This window comes from Otolemur garnettii, unplaced genomic scaffold (assembly GCF_000181295.1).
Source record: "Otolemur garnettii isolate 467f Iridium unplaced genomic scaffold, OtoGar3 scaffold00193, whole genome shotgun sequence".
Taxonomy (NCBI): Eukaryota; Metazoa; Chordata; class Mammalia; order Primates; family Galagidae; genus Otolemur; species Otolemur garnettii.
The window spans coordinates 1,303,830-1,315,870 of record NW_003852588.1 but is presented as its reverse complement, the minus strand read 5'-3'; the positions used below and the strand labels follow the sequence as shown (position 1 = coordinate 1,315,870).

Genomic DNA, 12,041 nt, shown 5'->3' with positions numbered 1-12,041 from the left:
GTTATGTTTCTATATGATACCAACCCTCCTTCCACCATTTACCTTAGTCCAATGCCTGTATAACAGGAGGCCCATTGTCATTAAAAAAAGAAAAAAGTCAAAAAATTTTTGAGTGATTGGAACCCCTCTGCCAGGCTGTCAACTTGTTTTTGGCACTGTTCTTCTAAATCCTCCTCATCATTGGGTAATGGTTCAGTCATCTTCTGTTAATACTTCTGTTATTTCCATTAACTCTTAAACTTTCTCAAAATCTGCATCTTGAAACCCTTCACACACCACTTTTTTTGCCATATCCATAATCTCATGATTTCCTTGATTGGCTCTGAGGTAAATATTGTGAAAGTCATACATAACATTCAGACACAGTTTTCTTCAGCAGGTATTTACTGTTTGGGGCTTGATAACTTTCAAAGTTTTGGTGTTTTATTTTTATTTGTTTTTGAGACAGAGTCACTATGTCGCCCTTGGTAGAATGCCGCAACATCATAGCTCACAGCAACCTCAAACTCCTGGGCTTCAGCAATTCTCTTGCCTCAGCCTCCCAAGTAGTTGGGACTACAGGTGACCCCCACAACACCCAGCTATCTTTTGGTTGTAGTTGTCATTGTTGTGTGGCAGGCCCGGGCTGGATTCAAACCCGCCAGCTTTGGTGTATGTGGCTGGCATTCTAGCCACTGAGCTACAGGTGCCAAGCCTGGTTTTTTTTTTTCTTTTAAGACAGGTTTTTTGCTCTGTCACCTGGGCTAAAGTACAGTGGCATTATCATAACTCACTGCAACCTCAAACTTCTGTGCTAAAGTGATTCTCCTGCCTCAGGCTCTAGTAAAGTAGCTGGACTACGTATGTGTACTACAACATCTGGCTAATTTTTCTCTTTTCTTGTAGAGATAGGGTCTTGCTCTTGCTCAGGTTTGTCTCAAACTTCTGGCCTCAAGCAATCCTCCTGCCTTGGCCTCCCAAAGTGCTAGAATTCCCACCATGCTGGACTTTCACAGCCTTTTCTATTACAATACCATCTTTTTCAATGGTATATATAATCCTTCCAGACTTTTCCTAATGTTCTGTCAGTGTTTTGTTTTTCTTTTCCATGGAATACCATGTGTAACCTTAAAGATCTTTATGATCCTCCAATCTTCAAACTGATTTAGACACATTGTATTTGGGGGCAAGTAGACTACTTTAACGCTTTTGGTGTTATCATGAAGAGGTCCTGTGTGGCCACAGGTGTTGTCTAATATTAAAAGAACCTTAAAAGGCAGTTCCTTGCTGGCAAGGTACTTTCTGACTTCAGGGGCAAAGCACTGATGGAACCAATCTAGAAAGGAGTTCTCTTCCAGGCCTTCCTAACTGACCCTGGTGATTACCTTGTATTGTCAAGGTCAGGAGGAGTTAGCAAGTTACTTTATCGATAAATACTGATCACAAACCTAACTACATTTGCACAAAACACAGAATTAGCTTATACCTTCCTGTCCCAAATAATAGTGCTTACTTCTCTTCCTTACTAATAAATGTCCTTTCTCGAATATTTTTCCAGAATAAGGCCCTTTTAATCTACATTAAAAACCTGTTCAGGCAGATATTCTTTCTCTTCAAATTTTTATAAATTTTAACTTTTTATTTATTTATTTTTTGGCCAGGGTGGGTTTGAACCTGCCACCTCCAGCATATGGGGCCAATGCATTACTCCTTTGAGCCATAGGTGCCACCCTTAACTTTTTAATAATATATCTGCGTATATTTTTTGGCAGTAAATGACAAAATAGACTAGTATCTACACATATATTATATCATGACATACCTTTTTCTTAATGTTTCCAATAGTTCTAGGCTACACAGTTTGAATTTTTAAAAATTGTTGGAAATCTCCAAAAAAATTCCAATATATTTACTGAAAAAATTCTTCATATAAATGGATTCACGCAGTTCAACCCTGTGTTGTTCAAGGGTCAAGTGTATTTCAACTCGGCTAAATTATGTGACAAAAGTATTAACTACATAAGTTTATCCAATAAATATAAACTTGACAATTTATAATCATCTGAACTATGAAAAGGAATGGTAAAAGGAGGTGAAATACTAATAAGCTTGATTATTCTTTCAGGAAACAAACCCCTTATGTTTTTAAGGCTTTGTTCTATTGATAAAATAAGTATTAAATTCAGAAAATATTCTAACTAAAAAATTTATCATTTCAATTCCTTTTGTAATAAAAAGGTACCATGTTCACAAAAAAAATATTAGGAAACATTAAAAAATACAAAGAAGAAAATATGAGGTCTGACAATTAAGTTTGGGAACCTGGGACTGTGGGCTTCCAATTGGCAGTAGTGTATTAAATAGCTCAGTAAAGTTTCATAATCTTGGTATATCAATATCTCACAGCTGTGTCTGTGTTGATATGTGGTGGTGTCTCACTGAGTGGTGTTCATTATTGCTTTTGTGTGTTTGTGCATTGTGAGAATGTCAGAGCTTCAATTAGAACAATGAACAAACATTAAATTTCTTGTTAAACCTGGCAAGAGCAGAAATGAAATCAGGGGCATGTTAGTTTGAGTTTATGGGGATAATGCCATATAGAAAACAGCAATATACAAATGGATAATGGATTAAACATTTTTCTAAGGGGAAAGAAAGCATCACTGATAAAGAGAGGTCAGGGTGGCCAGTAATGAGAACCGATGAAAACATGGCAAAAATCTGTTGAATTGTGGATCAAAATCATCAGCTGACTGTGAGAAGCACAGGATACCAAGTAAACACTGACAGAGAAATAGGAAAATCTTGGCATGAGAAAGAGGTGTGCAAAAATGGTCCTGAAGGAGCTCACCAATCAACAAAAGCAAAGGAGAATCGAAGTGTGCCAAGACCTTTTGGATAGGCAAGATGATGTTTTGGGCCACGTTATCACAGATGATAAAACATGGGTGTACCAAAACCATCCTAAAACAAAGAGTCAAAGTACAGAATGGAAGTCTGCCAATTCACTACAACCACATATGGTCTGTCAGTCCAAATAAAGAGTCAAAACAATGCTGCTAATCTTTATTGATACCAGAGGGATTGCTCATTATGAATTTGTATTAATGGGACTGTTCATCAAGTCTACTGTTTGGAAATGCTGAAAAGGCTGCATGCAACAGACAAAAATAACCTGAACTGCAGGTGCCTGTAGTCCCAGCTACTGGGGAGGCTGAGGCAAGAGAATCATGTAAGTTCAAGATTTTGAGGCTGCTGTGGGCTATTGATACCTCAGCACTCTACTGAGGACAACACAGTGAGACTCTGTCTCAAAAAAAAAAAAAAAAAAAGATAGACTTAAAAAATGAGGAACTCCTGAGTTCAAGTGATCCACCCACCTGGGCTTCCCAGAGTGTGGGTAATTTCAGGCATGAGCCACACTGCGCCCAGCTCTTAATCTTTCTTTAAAGTAGGTCTTACTTATCACACTTTTCCCCCCTCATACCAAATGTATAAATTCCAGGTATAGTATAATAGTACTACATGTAAAAATAAAGTTTGTAAAGTAGAAATATAAAAATATAGTGCTACAATAGAAAGCTTTCTTAAATATCAAAAACCCATAAATGAAAAAAGCAATGGGTATTATATAAAACCACAGTATAATTAATATAATGAATTCCAAATAAGTGACAGTAAAAATCTTTACATACCTGACAGAGAAATAAAACCTAGTCTAAATGAAGGGTTCTCATATTAAAAACAGTACCAAACCAAAAGAAAACGGGCAAAGTAGTGGATTTGACAATTCACAAAATATGCATAAATTTATAATCAACACAAGAAAAATGTTTACTGTCAACTACTGATTATAAAAATAAAAAATTAAGGTTTTTCTATTTTTCAGATTAATAATTAAGTTGAAAATACCCAGTTTTAGTGAAGACATGAGGAAAACAGCCCTTTCATGTACTATTAATGATAGTGTGAATTTATATAAGTTTTTTGGTTGGCCATCGGCTACTATTTCAAAAATTTAAATACACATCTCTTTTGATTTAGCAATTTCACTTCTATTTAACTGTTTTCATTATCTATATGCAAAGATGTTTCTATATGGATTTTCACTATAATGTTGCCTATAGAAATTTATACTACAACATATTATGTAGCTGTTAAAAATGAATGAAGTAGGCCTCCTTTTATATACTTATAAGAAGCGTCTATAAGACATTAATAGCTAAGGTTGCAGAACTACAGACTAATACAGAAGTAATTTCATTTTTGAAAAGTCTTATCTAAACGTATCTTCATTTTATACATAGGACAATGAAAATGCAGTGAAAGCGTAACCTCTAATTGTTAACATTTCTGGGGAAGAGAAAGAAACTGGGGATAGGGTATTGTCGTATGTGAAATTAAAGGGAATTTCTTTTTTTTTTTTTTGATTTCAGATTTTGCATTTTTTAATATTTAAATGTATACCAAGTTGATAATACTTTGGGAGAATTATACAAGTAGAAAAATTTTATATTTTTACACTTTTTATGAGAAGAGAATTCTAAGAAATTAAAAAGCATTTTTCTTTTTAACCTATGAAGTATAATATGCAGAAAAAGATGAAATATTTTTGTTCTGCAGGCAAATAACTGTGCTTCAGACTGGAATCATTTTGAATGTGTGCTATTTTTCTTCTTAAGAGAACTCTGGAAAAAGAAAATCTTTTGGAAGTAATAAGCCATCCCAGGTGCTTTCAAACAATTCCTTTTTTTTCGGAGAACTTCTAATTAAGCAATCATACTACTGCCATGAGGAAGTTTTTTGGGGTAGTAGCTGGGTATCTTTCCTTCATGCGTCTTCTTTTTCTGGAAGACTGCATATAAGTTAGCTAGAGAGATCTCAGGGGAAGGGGACTCGAGAATGAAGAGGCAGACATCTCCTCTGCAGGCAGTTATGTCTGGGCAGTTTCCTTCTCATGGCCAAATTAGCTGGTCTCTGTCCGTGGATAAGGAGAAGACTCATTAAAAAAATAAAAAAGACGAAAAAAAAACTGTTGAAATCTCATTTTTTCTAGCACATGAAAATAGAGCAGCAGCTCAAGGTAAGCCAAATAGCCTGTAAGGAGTCTGTGCAGTGTCTGTGTGGCTCTCCTCACATCCTAATGACAACCTCAGAGAACTGCCAGCTGCACTTTCCAGAAAGGTTAATGATCACATCAGACAGGGTTATGGTGTGCTGGGCTGTGGATGGAGCTTCCCTCAGCTTCAAACCCCTCCTCCACTCCTCTCCGTCTTTCCCCTAGTCACTTCCCTTTATTTCCATAAACATATTGGTGAAATAGACCATTCAAGCGTGGTATAACTCCAGTGGAAATCCACTCTGGAAGCTCCAAGCGAAGTTTAAATTCAATTGTATTTCTGTGGAATGTGAGTCAACAATGGTGGTAAATCATTCATCTCAGTAGTGAATGACCAGGTGTGGTGAAATCTTGGTAGGAAAGTGTTACCAGAACAATGCGACCGGCTCGGCAAACAGCACTTTAAGCTTGCCACACAGATGTCATAGTCTTTCTGGAGGTTAAATCCTAAAGGGAATTTCTATATTGTTCCTGGCATACTTTTACTGTTAGTACTCTTTACAGTAAGAATGTACTGGCATGCTACTTGAGTAATGAAAATAAAAATAACAATACCACTCTCTCACAGTTCTCCTCTGCAAAGTTAACAAATATTCTTAACAGAATTGAGAATGAGTTAACTACTTTGAAAACATTATATAACTCAAATTCACCCAGAACAGAACCTAAATTGGATAAAGAATTACAATGTAATACGTTAACTAAAATGTAAGTGTAATATACAAAATTGTGAAGTTATTACTGACACGAAATTATAATAGAGATCTGGGTTTTATATACACACTTCAGAAGTTTTGTAATAATACTTTTAGAAGTCTTTCACTTCAGCAAAAGGAATAAAGAAATGTGGATTAAATTTTAACTAGGATCTGTTCAAATTTTAGTTCTTAAATTGCTTGTCTTACCTGCAAAATCTTTCACATTCACATTTGCTCCTAAACTTATTAATTCTTTAACTTGTTTCACATCTCCTCTAATAGCTGCCATGTGTAAAGGAGTTTCACCACGTTCATTTCTTTTATTAACTTTATCTTTTTGTCGCGATGAAGAACTGGGAGTTTTCTTTTGGGTTGGGGTTGTTTGTGATGGATGATTTGGTGTGGAATCTATAAAAAAGAAGAAAGTTAACAAAAGTTCTAGGCTAAATATTTTGTATCCTTAAAGGTTTTTATTGGTAACGTACTAATTTCCTGGAACACAGGGAATATTTCCTCACCCTAACAATTCAAAACATGACCTGAATGATACATTAATAACTTGAGCCAAATACATGGAATAGATAGTCCCCTCAGGCTTATCAAGTACCACGAGCCAATTCAGAAAATGTCTTATTCTGTCAATTCATAAAATTTGTTTAAAGTAATAAAAATGTATCAAGTATGCACCCTGAAAATGTTTGCGTAATGGGTAACTTGATGAATTGCTAAATATATTTTGCCAAGACATGTTATGCTATTATTCTAAGACCTAGATGAAACAAACTTGAAGGCTGGAACACACACCTCTAACAAAGACAAACCACTGGAGTTATTTTATTCTGATATTAAGTGCAAATTAAAGTCACCATGATTTTAGTATGAAAATGAAATCAAAGGTCAACAAGAAATACAGGTGACCTGGGAAAAGGCCTACAGAAATTGTGCTTTGCTTTGATACCTTTATTTTGATATTTGTTGTAGTTTCTATTATCAAAAAATAAGAAAGTTAAGCTATAAAATGCCCTAAATCTCCTCCTCCATTTCAGAACTACTAAAACCCCCCACTGGTTTCCTAATCAATTTAGAATTCAAAACATACACACACACAGTGTTAACTAATGCTGAATATTTATAACTTTTAAAAGAAATTGCTCTAGGAGAAAAAACATCTATGAAAGTTATCAGTCTTGCAACCTGACATGATCAAAGTTCTAAAATATCACTCATTCATTAAAAAGAAGTAAGTTTAAAGTTTATCTTTTGGAATTAAAGCACATTAACTCAATTTCAGTCTCCTATCTAAATATTTCCAGAATGTATTGAGCAAGAACCTCGTCTATCTAATTCATCACTGTCTCCTCCCTCATTGCTTAGAAGACTTCTTGATTTGCAGTGGTACTTGAAAATACTTGATTCAATTAACTGTATTATAATCTTTATAGTCAAATTATTTAAGAAAATTAGCTTGTTGAATTCCTTAAAAATTAAAGATTTAAATAAAACAATTAACCCTACACTCTGAGAATATCTATATATAGACAGCAAACAGCTTGATATTTTAAAAGCTTTCCAATCTAGTTTATACAAATTTATAAAGAAAACTAAGAGCTAACCTTAAAAAAGCCAACCACAGCCAACGATTTATAATGCCTTTTATGACAAATTATAACAAAAATATATGTGTATCTGTATGGTTATACCTAAACATCCCTGGAAATATAGATGAGAAATTGTTAATAGTGGCTCCTTCTTTAACAGAGATCACTGGAGATGAAGTAAGATTTTTGTTTCTTGTTTTATTATATTCTTTATTCTACAAAGGACAAAAGTTCACTATGGGAAAAAAAATCAGTTTTTTTAAAAAAGTCTTCTCATTTAACTATTAAACCTGATTCAAAGTCAATATCTGACAGAAGATATTTAAAATTTTAGCACTGTAAGAAATCTTTAATTTGGCCACAGTCTTTCTCAAGTTGAAAGTGGAAAAGGTTAAGAGTAACTATAACATAACTCTATTTTAAAAAGCAGGAAACCCTAAAAAGTTTTTAGTAGCAAAACATATTTAGATACATTCATGCTTTAACTAAAATTATGACACTTACAAACTTTAAGGAATTTATCATTGTGTCCCAGAAAAAAGAGTCAATAAAGGAAAAAGTACATTGCAAGAGGATCCGTTATGCTACCTCGAGTCTTAAATAAGGATGTTTGAATTCAGAACCAAAATCTGTTTTCTTTTCTCCAAAGTGATTTACTTTCTTGTTATCACTGAACAAAAACTACATAATTACATTTTTTTTCTTTTGTATTTGTTCAATGCTGAATAGTAGTAACTATTTCAGTCTAGCTGGGGACTGGATTTTATCTACCTTTTTAGCTTCTTTTAATAAATTAGCAGTTTGTTTGGTCTGTTCCCTCTGTTTTTGTCCTGCTGGTAATCCATCTCTAATTTATTTCTGGAGCATACAGTACATGAATAAACACACACATACATGTAGCATATCATCTTAACTGGAGATGTGAAATTAAATATGAAATAAACTTAGTACACAGCAGATGTTTTCCTTTTAGAAGACTGTAGTAGATTTTAAGCAATAAAATACAGATAACACACTTGCTTCTACAAGTAGCAATGTGATAAGATTACCAGTTTATCAGCAGGGTGCTGGTCAACTAAAAAGAAAACTATATCCTAGAAGCAGACTTATAGAAAGTAAGATGAAAAAAGTAATCAGAAAGGACATAGTTCTGCAAGAGATTTCTCAAGGTGATCAATCCCTTTCTAAATTACTTATTTTATTTAACAAATATTTACTGAATGTCCACAAGTGCAAAGACTCTTCTCTTATACAGCTTCTAATTTAATGGAGGATACAGTTGATAAATGAACTGTCACACAAATAATCGTAAAATAACAAACTCATGGTATAAGTAATTCTGATTAAATCCAAGAAAAGATAAAAATTAAAAGTAGTTAAAAATAATTATTAAGACAGGCCGGAGTTGTCTGACGAAAATAAAGGATACACATTAACTCAATGATGGTAGGTATCACCTGGACTGTTGTCTCTTGCTGTCATCTGCATAAGAAGTGCCATCTGTTTTCGCTCAGAGAGTGGATAACCAAAAAGAATGCTAACTGGTGTAGATTTCTTATTTCCGGCTTCTTTTTTTGTTTTCTTCTTTTCTGGACCTTCTTTCTCTGGAATTATTAATAAAAATGTAAGAATCTGAAACAAATGCAGTTATTCAAAAGCAAACATAGATGACTTTTTTGATTTATGCTATACATGTATATTAGCAGTAGCCAGACAAAAAAAGCAATGGGTTTTTATTATATTATGTAAATAAATTTTGTCTTGAATGCACTGAAAAAATATTTTTAATTCTATTATTTTCTGAAAATTAATAACATTTGAAAATTTATTCCTAATAAAATTTGTACTTTAATGATTTGTTCTAGTAAATTTAAACATTTCAAACATTCCTTAGTATTACATCTTTGAAACTCTTTCATTCATTATAATTTTATTCTTCTTAATTACTGCTAAGCCTATACATCAGTACTCCTTCAAATTACCTTCCTAATTCCAGCACTGATTTGTACAATCTCTCAAGGAACTAAATATTTATGACAGGTCTCATCACACAGGGTAATTACTGAAAAAAAGACACCAAATTATTTTATTCCAGTCACAGGATAGTTACATGTGAAATGATATTAATCAAAGCTAAAAATGAGCAAATTAAAGATTCTGTTTGGCTATGGGCTTAGCAGAGATCCTACATACATCTAAAAATTTATAAAGAACTTTCAAAGAGATCTGATTCATCACAGTAAGCTCTCAGATTCAAACTATTTGGAAAATTCTTTGGCAGTGCTACCTGCATACCCCATTAGTGTGAGAAAATTCTGACTGAACTGAAATTTCTTAAATAAGCGATACAGATGTCTGTGTTTTAAGACTTCTCTGAGAGTTAACACATGTACATATAACACAAGCTAACATATAGAAGTCTGGCTATTACCTGCCTAGGCATCTGTTTCTTAAAAAACCCTATACCAGTATCTGGAATTTATGGATCCAGGTTTGAGAGTACCTGCAAAGAGGAGCTGAGTAAAATAAACAATAAATTTAACAGTAAAAATGAGTGGGAGGAGGGAAGGCTTAGTAGTCAACACAGTGGTTTCATTCAGAGAGATGTGGCCTGCAGTTAGAATAATCTAGGAGATCAGCATTTATTAATCTGGCAAGTCTCAAGAAACTAATTAAAATCTGGTATTATTAGTAGGCATAAGAAATTAAATAATGTTTCAACGTATCACTTAAGTTAACTAGGATAAATTGGCATTCTAATGGCCTAGAAAAATTAAAGGTCCTAATCTTTAAACTCTGCTGCCCACAAATCATTAAAAACTCTATAGCTCCTAGAACGTCCACTTCATGAAATATTTGATTTTTACATAAAAACAAAAGTATCAACTCATTAAATCATTAATATTTCCAGTATAATCTTTTATGTTCCTATTTCTTTTTTTTGAGACAGAGCCTCAAGCGGTCACCCTGGGTAGAGTGTCGTGGCATCACAGCTCACAGTAACCTCCAACTCCTGGGCCCAATTTCTTATGTCCTTATTTGTGTCATATAATTAAGATCATTCTTTAATGATCCAATTTACTATAAATTCAATAAATATCAGCATTTAACCTTACTACTAAATTTATTTTAAAGTCCTACACATGTGTTTGGAGAAGCCTATTTTTTTCCTGAAATCTATATTCACTCTTTCTAGTTAATACATGTAACTAAACATTATGGCTTTCTAGTATTTAGTGAAAAACCACAGTTATTATTTTAACGGTTTTTCATCTGAATAACAAATCTTTAAATTGTACTTCTCACCTGAAAATAAAATATTTAACATTGTGAAAACTTTATAGAAAATAGAAAAGATGGTTCAAGGAAAAGAAGTAAAATCTAGTGATGAGAGGAAAACAAAAAAAAAAGGTATCCTTAAAACAGATTTGGGGAAAATTTGGCCTTTTTATCTGCAAAACAATTGACTTTTTTTGTTTTAACTGAATTTTAATATGATTTTTTTAAAAAATACACTCCAAAGCAACCCAGGTGAAAATAAAAAATACTTATAAATTCATTATTAGAAGGCCATGCTGCCAAATGATCAAAGATACGATTGTTATATTTTGGAAAAGAATAAACAAATTAGGTATACTCCAACTATTTAAACAAAAATCCAAATTAGATGCTACATCCTATATGAACTCTAGTTTTGCTTTAATTTAGTTACTATAGTCATTTATCTCAGTTCATGTTTTACATGAGATAGGTAAGAAACATAAATAAAGAGTAGCTGGTAGCTGGTTACAGACAACTATCCCACTCTTCAAAGTCTAAATGTTAGACACAGATGTCTCTAAATATGCTTTTTCAAGTTTAAAGGAGTCAACAAGGCTATTTATCTGTTCTATAATGAGTTTGTTTCCTCTGATCTGTCACAACTAAAAAATGATAATTTTTTAGACATGCATAATATACTATGTATTTGATAAAGAGTTAAGATCTTTCTCAAGATTCAGTAGCTGTAAAATGTATTTATTTGTCCTAATAATAGGCCAGAATTTTGAAGTTTAAATACAGTAATAATCCTGTCAAATGTGCTCATTTAGTACAGTCTACTATAAACTTCAAATTCCACTCAGCATAGATTTACGAGGAAAAATCCAAGATTATTCAACCCACACAGAGAAGTGGACTTTGTAATAATCCAACATTTGTTCTTTCAAGGTTCAGAATACCCCCAGAAACAGAGATGTCCCAGTCTTATAATGGTGAAAACTAATACTTTCTTGTCAGACCATGCCAGAATACAGAAAGCTCAACATAGTCACATCTCAATTAACTAAGAAACAAAACTGTTTTTCTTGGGGACTTGGTTCACAAACCAATCAGTGTCTCAGAAATTAGTCACTGTGTAAGAAATGAAACACTAGAACTACAAATAGAGATGAACACCAATCACGTTTGCAATGTATGTAACTTCAATCCTGAGAAAAAAATTTGCCCTTACTCACTGGTTGTAAAATATCTACATGAATCTAACAGCTGAACGTCTGAATCTTTTGATTTTCTGCAGTAATATTCAGATCATGAATGGCTTCATATATATATGCACATATATATATACACACACACACATACAGATCTTTTGCAGGTGCACTTTGG

The 12,041-nt window shown here is 33.2% G+C and overlaps 1 protein-coding gene across 7 annotated transcripts in view; it reads right to left on the bottom strand.

Moving 5' to 3' along the window:
* ANKRD12 (ankyrin repeat domain 12) overlaps nucleotides 1-12,041 on the bottom strand; it is a 116,723-nt gene that overhangs the window by 58,435 nt on the left and 46,247 nt on the right. For all 7 annotated transcript variants that reach the window (XM_023507608.1, XM_023507610.1, XM_012812177.2 and 4 more), the window contains 2 exons: nucleotides 8,852-8,998; nucleotides 6,004-6,204 (listed from right to left, as the gene is read on the bottom strand). In XM_023507608.1, the coding sequence (XP_023363376.1) occupies nucleotides 6,004-6,204; nucleotides 8,852-8,998 (348 nt within the window). The remainder of the gene's footprint in view (nucleotides 1-6,003; nucleotides 6,205-8,851; nucleotides 8,999-12,041) is intronic.